General features: G+C 43.4%; 1 protein-coding gene across 2 annotated transcripts in view; it reads right to left on the minus strand.

Annotated features, from left to right (window-relative positions):
- Positions 1 to 533: 533 nt before the first annotated feature.
- Positions 534 to 16,446, minus strand: part of LOC122935031 (cysteinyl leukotriene receptor 2-like) — an 82,486-nt gene continuing 66,573 nt past the window's right edge. For both annotated transcript variants that reach the window (XM_044290751.1, XM_044290750.1), the window contains one exon: positions 534 to 1,880. In XM_044290751.1, the coding sequence (XP_044146686.1) occupies positions 852 to 1,880 (1,029 nt within the window). In that variant the 3' untranslated portion in view covers positions 534 to 851. The remainder of the gene's footprint in view (positions 1,881 to 16,446) is intronic.

Consider the following 16,446-nt stretch of genomic DNA (forward strand, 5'->3'; position numbering starts at 1 on the left):
GAAAAAAATGATGAACATTCAAAAAAACGAATATATAGCACGAGATTTAATATAGACATTCCATATAGTGCTATATATTGGTTTTTTAGAATATTCAGCATTTTTTTTCATCTGAAGTCATGATTACTCCCTGCTTAAAGAGAACCTGTCACCTGGATTTTGGGTATAGAGCTGAGGACATGGGCTGCTAGATGGCCGCTAGCACATCCGCAATACCCAGTCCCCATAGCTCTGTGTGCTTTTATTGTGTAAAAAAACTATTTGATCCATATGCAAATTACCCTAAGCTGAGTCCTGCATGTGAGATGAGTCAGGGACAGGACTCATCTCAGGTTAATTTGCATATGGATCAAATCGATTTTATTACACAATAAAAGCACACAGAGCTATGGGGACTGGGTATTGCGGATGTGCTAGTGGCCATCTAGCAACCCATGTCCTCAGCTCTATACCCAAAATCCCGGTGACAGGTTCCCTTTAAGTTGCTTGTGGGCCAATGACTCATTGGCCCACAAGCAGGAAGCAGGGAGGAATCATGTGTTCAGATGGAAAAAATGACAAAAATAATGATAAAAACTAATATATAGCACTATATTCTATAGTGCTATATATTCGTTTTTTGCCCACGCCTGTATTGATCGTGTAATATTTGCATGTAATACTCAATGTCAAATATAATGAATATACAAATTTTGCGAATATATGATGAATATTCTACAAAATGCTTGTGAAATATCACGAATTAGAATGTGACCCCTGCCGCTCATCACTATTCATTAGTTCAGCAGGAAAAATATAATACAAAATAATGTTACATGCGTATAGATAGGTTAGAGGTTAGCAAAAAAATATTACATTTTTGGCAGTAGTTCATTAGTTGATCTTAGAACATTTTCATTCATTGGTACTTCGTCTACCATTGCTTCATTGATACCACTTGAGTCAGTAGATGAGGGTCTTACATTGGTACCCCTTTTGGGCATGAATAGTAACAGCAGCCACGATTTATAACCATGGCCTACAAATACATATAAGAGAGGATCCAGGCAGGTATTCAGAACAGCTAAACACAGTGTTGTAACAACAGTTTTCTGAAGAACCTCGTGTAAGGTGCATATGTCTGGATGATGAACCAAGTAATTTAGGTGTACCGTTCTTTGAATATGGTATGGCAAAAAACAGACACCACAAACCAATAAAACTAAGACTATCATAGTAATTTGCTTTCTAATGGTTTTCTTCTCCATTGGCATGGCCGCAATATGTCTGATGAGCAACCCATTACACACTACAATGGCCAGAAAAGGGAGTATAAATCCAGCAACCAAGGCATAGTAGTTCATATACATGACCCTCTTCCATGCTGACATCACAGCAGGTTCAAAGCACCTTATGACATTTTCCCGGACAGTGATGCCAGAAAAAAGGAAGGGCATTGTACTTAGACCTGCAAAAACCCAGACACCAGCACAGACCTTAATGGCTGTCTTAACTTTTATTGTTTCTGGGTGCACCACTGACATATAGCGGAAAATGCTCAGACAAGCCAAGAAAAGTATGCTGGAGTACATGCTGAAATAGAAAGAGAATGTAGTAAAACGGCACAGCAAGTCGCCAAAAATCCAAGTCCCATCCATCTGGTAGAAGGCTATCCTCAGAGGCAGGAAAAATAAAAACAGAAGATCCGCCACTGCAAGGTTTAGCAGGCATATCGTTGATAGTCCTTTCTTTTTCCTGACCTTACAAAAAACATACACAGCAGCCCCATTAAAGAGCAAACCGCTGAGAAATACTATGATGTAGACAACTGTATACACCACATGCTTATAATCGTCTTGTATGGGACAAGGATGTACGGTGTCTGCTTCACTGCTGTTCATCTGGAAAGACAGAAAAGGTACATCATATTGAATGTTCTGCTAATGTCAGGCATCAAGAAGAAATAGCGCTGATTGGGCTATACATAGCATTGCTCATGTTTTCCCATTAATTTTAATACAGTATATGTGCTCAAATCCACATGGAAAATCCACTGTTTAACCACTTCAGCCCCGCTAGGTGAAACCCCCTTCATGACCAGGCCACTTTTTACACTTCGGCACTACACTCCTTTCACCGTTTATCGCTCGGTCATGCAACTTACCACTCAAATGAATTTTACCTCCTTTTCTTCTCACTAATGGAGCTTTCATTTGGTGGTATTTTATTGCTGCTGATATTTTTACTTTTTTTGTTATTAATCAAAATGTAACGATTTTTTTGCAAAAAAATGACATTTTTCACTTTCAGCTGTGAAATTTTGCAAAAAAAACGACATCCATATATAAATTTTTCGCTAAATTTATAGTTCTACATGTCTTTGATAAAAAAAAAATGTTTGGGCAAAAAAAAATGGTTTGGGTAAAAGTTATAGCATTTACAAACTATGGTACAAAAATGTGAATTTCCGCTTTTTGAAACGGCTCTGATTTTCTGAGCACCTGTCATGTTTCCTGAGGTTCTACAATGCCCAAACAGTAGAAAAACCCCACAAATGACCCCATTTCGGAAAGTAGACACCCTAAGGTATTCGCTGATGGGCATAGTGAGTTCATAGAACTTTTTATTTTTTGTCACAAGTTAGCGGAAAATGATGATGATTTATTTTTTTTTTTTTTCTTACAAAGTATCATATTCCACTAACTTGCGACAAAAAATAAAAAATTCTAGGAACTCACCATGCCCCTCACAGAATACCTTGGGGTGTCTTCTTTCCAAAATGGGGTCACTTGTGGGGTAGTTATACTGCCCTGGCAATTTAGGGGCCCAAATGTGTGAGAAGAACTTTGCAATCAAAATGTGTAAGAAATGACCGGTGAAATCCGAAAGGTGCACTTTGGAATATGCGCCCCTTTGCCCACCTTGGCAGCAAAAAAGTGTCACACATGTGGTATCGCCGTACTCAGGAGAAGTTGGGGAATGTGTTTTGGGGTGTCATTTTACATATACCCATGCTGGGTGAGAGAAATATCTTGGCAAAAGACAACTTTTCCCATTTTTTTATACAAAGTTGGCATTTGACCAAGATATTTTTCTCACCCAGCATGGGTATATGTAAAATGACACCCCAAAACACATTGCCCAACTTCTCCTGAGTACGGCGATACCAGATGTGTCACACTTTTTTGCTGCCAAGGTGGGCAAAGGGGCACATATTCCAAAGTGCACCTTTCGGATTTTGCAGGGCATTTTTTACACATTTTGATTGCAAAGTTCTTCTCACACATTTGGGCCCCTAAATTGCCAGGGCAGTATAACTACCCCACAAGTGACCCCATTTTGGAAAGAAGACACCCCAAGGTATTCCGTTAGGGGCATGGCGAGTTCCTAGAATTTTTTATTTTTTGTCGCAAGTTAGTGGAATATGAGACTTTGTAAGGAAAAAAGAAAAAAAAAGAAAAATCATCATTTTCCGCTAAATTGTGACAAAAAATAAAAAATTCTAGGAACTCGCCGTGCCCCCCACGGAATACCTTGGGGTGTCTTCTTTCCAAAATGGGGTCACTTGTGGCGTAGTTATACTGCCCTGGCAATTTAGGGGCCCAAATGTGTAAGAAGTACCTTGCAATCAAAATGTGTAAAAAATGGCCTGCGAAATCCGAAAGGTGCCCCTTTGCCCACCTTGGCTGCAAAAAAGTGCCACACATCTGGTATCGCCGTACTCAGGAGAAGTTGGGCAATGTGTTTTGGGGGGTCATTTTACATATACCCATGCTGGGTGAGAGAAATATCTTGGCAAAAGACAACTTTTCCCATTTTTTTATACAAAGTTGGCATTTGACCAAGATATTTTTCTCACCCAGCATGGGTATATGTAAAATGACACCCCAAAACACATTCCCCAACTTCTCCTGAGTACGGCGATACCACATGTGTGACACTTTTTTGCAGCCTAGATGCGCAAAGGGGCCCAAATTCCTTTTAGGAGGGCATTTTTAGACATTTGGATCCCAGACTTCTTCTCACACTTTCGGGCCCCTAAAAAGCCAGGGCAGTATAAATACCCCACATGTGACCCCACTTTGGAAAGAAGACACCCCAAGGTATTCAATGAGGGGCATGGCGAGTTCCTAGAATTTTTTATTTTTTTGCATAAGTTAGCGGATATTGATTTTTTTTTGATTTTTTTCTCACAAAGTCTCACTTTCCGCTAACTTAGGACAAAAATTTCAATCTTTCATTGACTCAATATGCCCCTCACGGAATACCTTGGGGTGTCTTCTTTCCGAAATGGGGTCACATGTGGGGTATTTATACTGCCCTGGCTTTTTAGGGGCCCTAAAGCGTGAGAAGAAGTCTGGAATATAAATGTCTAAAAATGTTTACGCATTTGGATTCCGTGAGGGGTATGGTGCGTCCATGTGAGATTTTATTTTTTGACACAAGTTAGTGGAATATGAGACTTTGTAAGAAAAAACAAAAACAAAAACAAACAAAAAATGTCCGCTAACTTGTGCCAAAAAAAATGGCTGAATGGAGCCTTACCAGGGGGGGAGTGATCAATGACAGGGGGGTGATCACCCATATAGACTCCCTGATCACCCCCCTGTCATTGATCACCCCCCCTGTAAGGCTCCATTCAGACATCCGCATGATTTTTTACGGATCCATGGATACATGGATCGGATCCACAGAACGCATGCGGACGTCTGAATGGAGCCTTACAGGGGGGTTATCAATGACAGGGGGTGATCAGGGTAATCAGGGTGATCACCCCCCTGTCACTGATCACCCCCCCTGTAAGGCTCCATTCAGACATCCGCATGATTTTTTACGGATCCATGGATACATGGATCGGATCCACAGAACGCATGCGGACGTCTGAATGGAGCCTTACAGGGGGGTTATCAATGACAGGGGGTGATCAGGGTAATCAGGGTGATCACCCCCCTGTCACTGATCACCCCCCCTGTAAGGCTCCATTCAGACATCCGCATGATTTTTTACGGATCCATGGATAAATGGATCGGATCCACAGAACGCATGCGGACGTCTGAATGGAGCCTTACAGGGGGGTTATCAATGACAGGGGGTGATCAGGGTAATCAGGGTGATCACCCCCCTGTCACTGATCACCCCCCCTGTAAGGCTCCATTCAGACATCCGCATGATTTTTTACGGATCCATGGATACATGGATCGGATCCACAGAACGCATGCGGACGTCTGAATGGAGCCTTACAGGGGGGTTATCAATGACAGGGGGTGATCAGGGTGATCACCCCCCTGTCACTGATCACCCCCCCTGTAAGGCTCCATTCAGACGTCCGCATGATTTTTACGGATCCATGGATACATGGATCGGATCCGTAAAAATCATGCGGACGTCTGAATGGAGCCTTACAGGGGGGTGATCAATGACAGGGGGGTGATCAATGACAGGGGGTGATCAGGGAGTGTATATGGGTGATCACCCGCCTGTCATTGATCACCCCCCTGTAAGGCTCCATTCAGACGTCAGCATGATTTTTACAGATCCATGGATACATGGATCGGATCCGTAAAAATCATGCGGACGTCTGAACGGAGCCTGACAGGGGGGTGATCAATGACAGGGCGGTGATCAATGACAGGGGGGTGATCAGGGAGTTTATATGGGGTGATCAGGGGTTTATAAGGGTTTAATAAGTGACGGGGGGGGGTGTAGTGTAGTGTAGTGTGGTGTTTGGTGGGACTGTACTGACCTACCTGAGTCCTCTGGTGGTCGATCCTAACAAAAGGGACCACCAGAGGACCAGGTAGGAGGTATATTAGACGCTGTTATGAAAACAGCGTCTAATATACCTGTTAGGGGTTAAAAAATTCGGATCTCCAGCCTGCCAGCGAGCGATCACCGCTGGCAGGCTGGAGATCCACTCGCTTACCTTCCGTTCCTGTGAGCGCGCGCGCCTGTGCGCGCGCGTTCACAGGAAATCTCGCGTCTCGCGAGAAGACGCGTATATGCGTCCAGGAGGAATAAAGCAACCACCTCCCGGACGCATATACGCGTACAGCGGTCGGGAGGTGGTTAAACATGCCCTTAAATTGCAAATTCATCTCTTCTACATCCAATGTCAGCATATAGGTTCACTGTGTAAAATTCTTTCTATATTTTTATTATGATTATATGATAATCACTGTGGATTACAATTTGGCGGGCAAATATGTTAATGAATGGGTGAGAGTAATACAGAGTTGAGAAATAATTGATAACTCATACTTGGCTGTTCTTCTAAATTCCACCCCACTGTTCACCTTTACCTATACAGGACCACAACCCCTGCGAACAGCTCATTGGTGGAAGTTCTAGGATCTCTACTGATACTTATGACTTATCCGAACTATAGGTAGACAATACTGAGGACATGTCACCTCTCCTGACATGTCTGCTTCAGTAACTACTTGCATTCCCCATGTAATAGCAATTCTGGAGCATCTGTTCTTAGAAATTTATGATTTGTCATTCCTTTATTATTCCTTTTTAAAGTTATGAATGAATTACTAGCAGTTTGTGATAAAGCTCCAGATGGGTGTAAGACTACTTCCACACTAGTATTTTTTGTGGATCTGTTATGGATCTGCAAAAACGCTTTAGTTACAATAATACAACAGCATGCATCCGTCATGAACGGGATTCGGTTGTATTATGTCTTCGAAAAAGCCAAGATGGATCCGTCCTGAGCCCCATTGAAAGTCAATGGGGGACGGATGTGTTTTCTATTGTGTCAGAGAAAATGGAACCATCCCCATTGACTTACATTGTGTGTCATGATGGATCCGTCTTGCTCCGCACCACACCGCGGACAGAAAAAATGCTGCTTGCAGCGTTATTCTGTCTGTGATGGGGACGCAACCAAACGGAACAGAATGCATTTTGGAACGTTCCGTTTGGAACGAACGTTTCGTTCAGTTCAGTTTTGTCCCCATTGACAATGAATGGGGACAAAACTGAAGTGTTTTCTTCCGCTATTGAGATCCTATGATGGATCTCAATAGCTAAAATGAAAACGCTAGTGTGAAAGTAGCCTTACCAGTTGTGGCGCCAGCCTCTTCATACATTTGGCAGATCCTCTGTCAGTTCTAAATGTAAGACAGCTTCCTAGCTGTCTTACACTTAGACCTTTTTCTATGCCTGAAACAGGCGTAGAAAATGGTGAATGAGGCGTGCCTGTTGGGCCTGCCCTTCCCCAACAACGTCATGCCTACTTTTTTAGACCTGGCGTGAGCAGGAAGAAGTCGCCAATCTGCAGATTGCAGATAGGGGTATTTTAGCTTAATAAATGACCCCCATAGGTTTTTTAAATACTCTCCCACAATGCTTCCTGATGCTTTATTCTTACTTCATGGGTCCACCTTCGCTTTCACTGCATTTTTACTTACCACATGCGGCATTAATGTGTCCTCAAGCATGCCGAAGGTTTGTTTACATGTGGTGACTGAGGTGCATTGAAGACAACGAAGGACCCATGGAGCTGAAGTTGAGTGTTGAGGAACAAGTAAGTATGCTTTCCTTGACAGGTCCCACTGGGTGGGGTTACTTAATAAAAATAAATATTCTCTAGGACAACCCCTTTAAGTCCTAGAAAACCTCTTTAAGACAATTTGTGTCAATTTAAAGAATAGTACATCTGTATTATTACATTTGCAACCCTATAGTAGTACACAGCACTCTATATGCAGTGTGATACAGATGTTGACACTGTTATTTTGACAGGTTTAACACATTAATGCAACAAAAACACATACCAGTAATACAACAAATCTCATTAAAGTCACTGCCCTTGAACAGTTTTTGTCAAAATAATTCTGGTACATCTGTATGTACTACTATATGGCTTTAACTGTAATAATAATGCTCCATATAGCAATATTAAGGAAAAGCAAATTTCTTTAAAAAAATATTGTGTCTAATTCATCATTTAAAAAAAAAGTCACAAATCAAAAGATTTCTCTCAAATTAAAGTTGCCACAATTGCCCTGTAAATTGGTATATAACACTCTAGTCTCCTAGGACTCTTTTTTAAGGAAACTATGTTATCTCTGTTTGATAATGTTTTAAAAATATTTTTGCTCTTTTGCTCCTCCTTGCACCTCCCTAACTATGGGCAAACACATGTTTGACAGTGTTAACAAACAATCTGTTTTATGCTTTTTCATATTACAAAGCATCCAAAAATTGTTCATTGTCGGGGGCAGATAGTGTTAAAACACACATAGGCCTCATGCACACGACAGTGAAAAACAAAGTCCGTTAAAAACGGACACTGCCATTTTGCATCAGTGTGTGCATCAATTTTCTGGCTGTGTGTCAGTTTTTTATGTCCGTTAAAAACGGATATGACAAATTGATGAATTTGATTGCCAGTTACTTCTAGACTCAACCTTCTGAGAACACCCACAGGATGGTATGCCCCCAGCTAAAATTATGTCCTCCATAGTGTAGGATTTTTTTGTTGTTGCTGCCCCCAGCTTTAATAATGCCCCCATGCAGGCCCCCAGCTGAATAAATTTCCCCCACAGTGTACATAATTTTAATTATAGTGCCCCCAGCTTTAATAATGCCACCTATGTAGGCCCCCAGTTAAATAAATGTCCTCTAGGTCAATGAAGAGAGAAGAGACTGAAGAGAGAAGTGAATGAGGTGATTTTTTTTAACCCGTAAATGGCCTGTGTACCCATTTTTAACGGTCGTTAGACGGGTGCACTCCTATTGATTTCAATGGGGTCCGTCCGACAGTGAAAATGGACAAAAATAGGACATGTCCTATTTTTGGACGGACACTATTCACTGTCCGTTAATAGAACGGCCTTGTGAATAGGTCCATAGACTTTCACTGGTGCTAAAAATGGCGGTGTAACGGCCTTTACTTAGACTGCTGTCACACGGCCATTTTTCACTGTCGTTTGCATGTAGCGATAGTGTTATGGTAACAAGACAGAGACTTGTTGGGACCAAGCATCAAAAAATTATACTTCAGCTGGGGCAGATCCCTACCCTTGTTTATGCACACACAATGTCAGAAGAGAGAGTGGCTTGTACTACACAAGCATTCAAAAATTATGGTTTAAGGAGGGGGAAGAATTCCTGCCCATATTTAGACACGTACAATTGCTAATTGTCAGAAAAAACATTGGCAGTGGTACTCTGTGTATATGGAAAGGGTCGGATAATAATGGCATGGAACAGACAAGGCAGCACATGTATGTAAGTAGTAGTAGTAGTGGCCACTGTGTAGTGGTAAGGGCATGTCATCTGCCTCAGTCAGGGGAATGTGAAAATCCTCCCAGAGCCATGCCTCGTTCATTTTGACAAAAGTGATGTTTTGGACACTGGTGGAGAACAACTTTGTTTGGGTGTCACAATATATATATATATATATATATATATATATATACAGTACAGACAAAAAGTTTGAACACACCTTCTCATTCAAAGAGTTTTCTATATTTTCATGACTATGAAAATTGTAGATTCACACTAAAGGCATCAAAACTATGAATTAACACATGTGGAATTATATACATAACAAAAAAGTGTGAAACAACAGAAAATATGTCATATTCTAGGTTCTTCAAAGTAGCCACCTTATGCTTTGATTACCGCTTTGCACACTCTTGGCATTCTCTTGATGAGCTTCAAGAGGTAGTAACCTGAAATGGTCTTCCAACAGTCGTGAAGGAGTTCCCAGAGATGCTTAGCACTTGTTGGCCCTTTTGCCTTCACTCTGCGGTCCAGCTCACCCCAAACCATCTCGATTGGGTTAACATCAGGTGACTGTGGAGGCCAGGTCATCTGGCGCAGCACCCCATCACTCTCCTTCATGGTCAAATAGCCCTTACACAGCCTGGAGGTGTGATTGGGGTCATTGTCCTGTTGAAAAATAAATGATGGTCCACCTAAACGCAAACCGGATGGAATAGCATGCCGCTGCAAGATGCTGTTGTAGCCATGCTGGTTCGGTAAGCCTTCAATTTTGAATAAATCCCCAACAGTGTCACCAGCAAAGCACCCCCACACCATCACACCTTCTCCTCCATGCTTCACGGTGGGAACCAGGCATGTAGAGTTCACCTTTTCTGCGTCGCACAAAGACACAGGGGTTGGAACCAAAGATCTCAAATTTGGACTCATCAGACCAAATCACAGATTTCCACCGGTCTAATGTCCATTCCTTGTGTTCTTTAGCCAAGACAACTCTCTTCTGCTTGTTGCCTTTCCTTAGCAGTGGTTTCCTAGCAGATATTCTACCATGAAGGCCTGATTCACACAGTCTCCTCTTAACAGTTGTTCTAGAGATGTGTCTGCTGCTAGAACTCTGTGTGGCATTGACCTGGTCTCTAATCTGAGCTTCTGTTAACCTGCAATTTCTGAGGCTGATGACTCGGATGAACTTATCCTCCGCAGCAGAGGTGATTCTTGGTCTTCCTTTCCTGGGGCGGTCCGCATGTGAGCCAGTTTCTTTGTAGCACTTGATGGTTTTTGTGACTGCACTTGGGGACACTTTCAAAGTTTTCCCAATTTTTTGGACTTACTGACCTTCATTTCTTAAAGTAATGATGGCCACTCGTTTTTCTTTACTTAGCTGCTTTTTTCTTGCCATAATACAAATTCTAATTAATATAGTAACTGGAGGGCACTCAATTATCAGAGAACATCAAGGCAGGATGTCAGTAATCCCAATTTATTACCTAAAATAATGGCTAAAATGGTGACAAAGCTAAAACCGTACTCACATATATGTAAAAACATGCAAATGAAAACATGCAATTAAAAACATACACATAAAGCAAAATAGACCGCACAGTAAAATGTCCACACAATCCGTGTAGGGCTGCAATGTCCGTATGCAACTGAGGTCAGGTGTATGACCGCATGGATGCAAATTCAATTGGTGTGCAAACTCAGCAGGCAGTATAGGTCAAATGTTTTAACCAATATAGTCTTGTCCAAAACTTCATACAGGCCCCATAGGGCAAAGTACATTACCACTTCTGCGTCCCCTTGATCTTGTACCGGGAGGTGACAGTGATCACAGAGAGGATGCAACTGAAAGGCTTCTCAAGGTTTGCAAGCAGGATGAGCATCAGGAATCCGGTGACCCCTGCCTCGAAGGTACAGTGTCAGACTCAGAGATGACCTCCATGCTATCCTACTGTGCCCTTAATAATCATGTTGCACCTTTCAGAACCCAAGGAGGTCTGTCGTCTACTACATGAACTACTACTAATACTACTACTGGATGGCTGACTGGTGCTGCTACCCACATTCTGATTCTGGGACGACAAGGTCTTTCGTTTTGCACTGTACCATTTTCCAAGCATTTTATTATTAGGCCTATAAATAAAAAAAAGTCACAGGTTTGATACACACAGATTATTAAATGGTACTAACAAAATAAGTGTTTTTTTCCCCCTGAAAGTTAAGGACATAGGTTCAATAAAATGTCCCAAATCCCTCTCCTTCCACAAGGAGTGCACTGTACAAACTTACAATAGTAATAAATGCAATTTTTATAGGGTAACGTGTTTGAACTAAACACTCTAAAGCAATAATACCAGCCCTTCACTAAAACACAGGTATGACTACAATTCTTTGGCAGTGATGCCAGGCGTCTTTTTAACTAGACGCTGTGATGCAGTTGTCTCCAGTAAGATGGTAATAATTTGTGTTACTGATGTGAAATTCATTTACTGATGTGTCCAACCCACCCCTTATATTGTAGCAATGTACATGTTCAGTAACACGGCTATAACACATTGAGATGCCCAATTACAAATGGTAAATAGAAACTAGTTTCTAGAAAAAGAATCTGTAATGTAGAACTAGCTGCCAGAAGCTGAGCTGACAGTAGCCTGCCAGCCAATATACCTGATAGTGAGCAATTCTCCCTGATTACACCTCTAATAATCCTCAAACTCCCAAATGTAGCTCACGTATTCTCTAGCTATAATCTTCTTACACTGTCCCTTCCGATCACCTCTTCTGTCCCTATAATCTTCTTACACTGTCCCTCCCTATCACCTGTCCTCTCTCTATAATCTTCTTATCCTGTTCCTATCTCAGTATATCAGTTTCCAGAGACAGAGCAACGGCACTAGTTTCCTGCCAGATCACAAGTACGCTGTACGTCAGCTTCTAAGTCAATCAGGACGAGCCCTGACTTCCACTTCCTTCCAGTGTCATGTGACCATCTTTCTTCTTCCTCCTTCGTGGTTTTGTCCACCAACATGGACAATAAAATGGAGCTGTGTGCCATTTTATGTGATTCATTCGAAATGAATTAAAAATGCTTTGTATTTGTTTGTTTGACAAATTTTTGTGAAACTAGTAACTGGTTTGTTAAAAATTGATACCCTTAGGCCTCATGCACACGACAGTATTTTTTCACGGTCCGCAAAAACGGGGTCCGTAGGTCCGTGATCCGTGACCGTTTTTTCGTCCGTGGGTCTTCCTTGTTTTTTGGAGGATCCACGGACATGAAAAATGAAAAAAAAATCTAAGTCAAGTTTGCCATTGAAATGATAGGAAAAAACGGACACGGATCACGGACAAGGATCACGGACACGGATGACAATCTTGTGTGCATCCGTGATTTTTCACGGACCCATTGACTTGAATGGGTCCGTGAACCGTTGGCTGTGAAAAAAATAGGACAGCTCCTATTTTTTTCACGGCCAGGAAACACGGATCACGGATGCGGCTGCCAAACGGTGCATTTTCCGATTTTTCCACGGACCCATTGAAAGTCAATGGGTCCGTGAAAAAAACGGAAAACGGCACAACGGCAACGGATGCACACAACGGTCGTGTGCATGAGGCCTTATCCTTACAGTATCTAATACTGCTGCTCTATTTTCACTATAGGGCTCTATATTTAATAATAGCACTCCATATATCATTGCAGCGCTGTATATAAAATAATGAAACCAACTCATCTTTCTGTACACACAGTCCCAAGTCCCTTCCATTACTTCATAGAAACTGATGACATGCATTTTTCCAGATTTTTTTTCACTATAAGAAACTATAGGATGACATCAAGAAAGGCCCCCTAAGCCTATCATTGGCCATAATAATGATCGCCTTAATCCTTCTAGTGGCTGAGTAGACCTTTCCTGGCATTTCCAGGTGGCAAGCCTGGACCATGAAGTAAAGAGCAGTGGTAGGGGATCAGTGGCGGTGACTATAGATTCCATTTTAAAGGGGTTGTCTGAGTTATGCAAAACAATAATAATATTTTTTTCCTCATTTCCCTGGTTATTTTCTGGCTCTTTGTTTACATGCAATAAAAACAATCTCTGCCCCTCCCCCCGCTCTGCTAAGAGAGTGAATACAAGAGCTGCCCTGAGTGAAATGTCTGCCTGCTGGGAGACTCTGCAGCATGTTGTATGTGTAGGACTACAAGTCCCAGCTGTATAATGACACTGCTAAGGGAATGGATACAAGAGCTGCCCTGAGTGACATGTCTGCCTGCTGGGAGACTCTGCAGCATGTTGTATGTGTAGGACTACAAGTCCCAGCTGTATAATGACACTGCTAAGGGAATGGATACAAGAGCTGCCCTGAGTGACATGTCTGCCTGCTGGGAGACTCTGCAGCATGTTGTATGTGTAGGACTACAAGTCCCAGCTGTATAATGACACTGCTAAGGGAGTGAATACAAGAGCTGCCCTAAGTGACATGTCTGCCTGCTGGGAGACTCAGCAGCATGTTGTATGTGTAGGACTACAAGTCCCAGCTGTATAATAACACTGCTAAGGGAATGGATACAAGAGCTGCCCTGAGTGACATGTCTGCTACTGGGAGACTCAGCAGCATGTTGTATGTGTAGGACTACAAGTCCAAGCTGTATAATGACACTGCTAAGGGAGTGAATACAAGAGCTGCCCTGAGTGACATGTCTGCCTGCTGGGAGACTCAGCAGCATGTTGTATGTGTAGGACTACAAGTCCCAGCTGTATAATGACACTGCTAAGGGAATGGATACAAGAGCTGCCCTGAGTGACATGTCTGCCTGCTGGGAGACTCTGCAGCATGTTGTATGTGTAGGACTACAAGTCCCAGCTGTATAATGACACTGCTAAGGGAGTGAATACAAGAGCTGCCCTGAGTGACATGTCTGCCTGCTGGGAGACTCAGCAGCATGTTGTATGTGTAGGACTACAAGTCCCAGCTGTATAATGACACTGCTAAGGGAATGGATACAAGAGCTGCCCTGAGTGACATGTCTGCCTGCTGGGAGACTCTGCCGCATGTTGTATGTGTAGGACTACAAGTCCCAGCTTTATAATGACACTGCTAAGGGAGTGAATACAAGAGCTGCCCTGAGTGACATGTCTGCCTGCTGGGAGACTCAGCAGCATGTTGTATGTGTAGGACTACAAGTCCCAGCTGTATAATGACACTGCTAAGGGAATGGATACAAGAGCTGCCCTGAGTGACATGTCTGCTACTGGGAGACTCTGCAGCATGTTGTATGTGTAGGACTACAAGTCCAAGCTGTATAATGACACTGCTAAGGGAGTGAATACAAGAGCTGCCCTGAGTGACATGTCTGCCTGCTGGGAGACTCAGCAGCATGTTGTATGTGTAGGACTACAAGTCCCAGCTGTATAATGACACTGCTAAGGGAATGGATACAAGAGCTGCCCTGAGTGACATGTCTGCCTGCTGGGAGACTCTGCAGCATGTTGTATGTGTAGGACTACAAGTCCCAGCTGTATAATGACACTGCTAAGGGAGTGGATACAAGAGCTGCCCTGAGTGCTGGGAGACTCCCACTTTAAAGAGTGAATACAAGAGCTGCCCTGAGTGACACGTCTGCCTGCTAGGAGACTCTGCAGCATGTTGCATGTGTAAGACTACATGTCTCACCTGTATAATGACACTGCTAATACACACAGGATCTTCCCCCTACCTTCTTGTGCAATGCTCTCTCTAGTATATCAGCTCCAGTGCCCAGAAATGTGTCCTCACTGCCTGCAGAGCTGTGCAGCTGAAGGGGTTAAGAATCCTAGCAGAGAGTAGATGGCAGTGAAGGGGGGCGTGACCAGCACAGTGACGTCTCGTTTACAGGCTTGTAAACGACCTTTATCAGAGCAGGGAGAGAAGCTGACATCACAGGTCATATGACCCTCAGTGAACTCTGAGAAACCAGCCACTGGAGATAAAGTGAGTGAATTGGAAAGCTGTTACATTTGCTTAGTTAGGGACATAGAAAGAACAAAAAAATATCTCGGATAACCCCTTTAACCACTTCTGATTATTATTCTTTAAAAAAATTCTTATGGAAAACCCCTTTTAATGTTAGTCCTACCTGACAGACCACATTCTGAGTGAAGTCTAGGCCTGCCCAAAGACCACATTCCAGGAAAGCTGACACAACAAATATTGTTCCCATTCTGGCATAAATGCTCGTGATCTAGAGCTGCTTGGAGACCACCATGGAGACCCAGGGTTGCACTCTGACAATACAGAGAGAAAACTTGTCCAGACTAGACGTCTACATGTAGAGTACTATCTTCTCTCTCAGTATGGACCGGTCAGCACATCTGCCAGCTAAACTGCTAAGTACCAATTGCTAAAAAAAAGGTTTACAAAGTTAAGACCACTGAATAACACCAAACCTGTAAACCAATAAGAGGAACACTGCTATATAATGAGACCGGGCAGAGGTCCTGGTTTATAAGTAGACTGTGATCATTCTTAATAAAATTGCATATAACTAATGCATAACCGACCCACCCGAATTCTTCCGGAGTCAATAGCTAATCCATCTCTGCCCCTTTGCATTGATTCCAGTGCAGGCCGCACCTGGGAATGAAAGCCTGAGGGAAGGCTGGGCATAACTAAGTTTGGAGGCAGTGAAATGGGAAAGAGGGTTTGTGAAGGGTTAATGTGCGGGCTGGAGGGGGAGGCGATTTAGGGGAGGGGGTAGGTTTTATAAAGGGGGATCAGGAGCGGAAAAGGTGCCATTTTGTCTGGACAACAAAAGTGTAGCAGCCTAAGGTGCGGCAGCCTGAGTTACCTGGTGCGTGTGATGTCTGTCCCGGGCGCGATATCGGAGGTGGAAGTGCTGTTGCCGCAGCTCCGGGATGCGGCATTGAGCAGAGGGAGAGAGTGGTTGCAGGAATCCATCCATGGATTGCTGCCAGGGTTGGGGGATGCAAGTGCCACAGCTTCCCCCTGTTGTCGGCCGTGGAGGACTAGGCCTCCAGCGCGCCTTAGTCCCGAAGAGACCCTGTGGGTCCTGCGCCAGATCAGGAGCCCCTCCGGCACGGGCGGGACCTGGGACGGCTCCTCCTCGGCAGCGGGCGGCATGGAGGCAGGACCGGGATCGGCAGCGGCCCCAGGAGGGGGTGAGCATGCCCGGCGTGGGAGGGCATTCCAGTCTTATCCAGGTGTATGGCGGGTCAAGATGGCAGCCCC

This window comes from Bufo gargarizans, chromosome 4, assembly GCF_014858855.1.
Source record: "Bufo gargarizans isolate SCDJY-AF-19 chromosome 4, ASM1485885v1, whole genome shotgun sequence".
In the NCBI taxonomy this organism is placed as follows: Eukaryota; Metazoa; Chordata; class Amphibia; order Anura; family Bufonidae; genus Bufo; species Bufo gargarizans.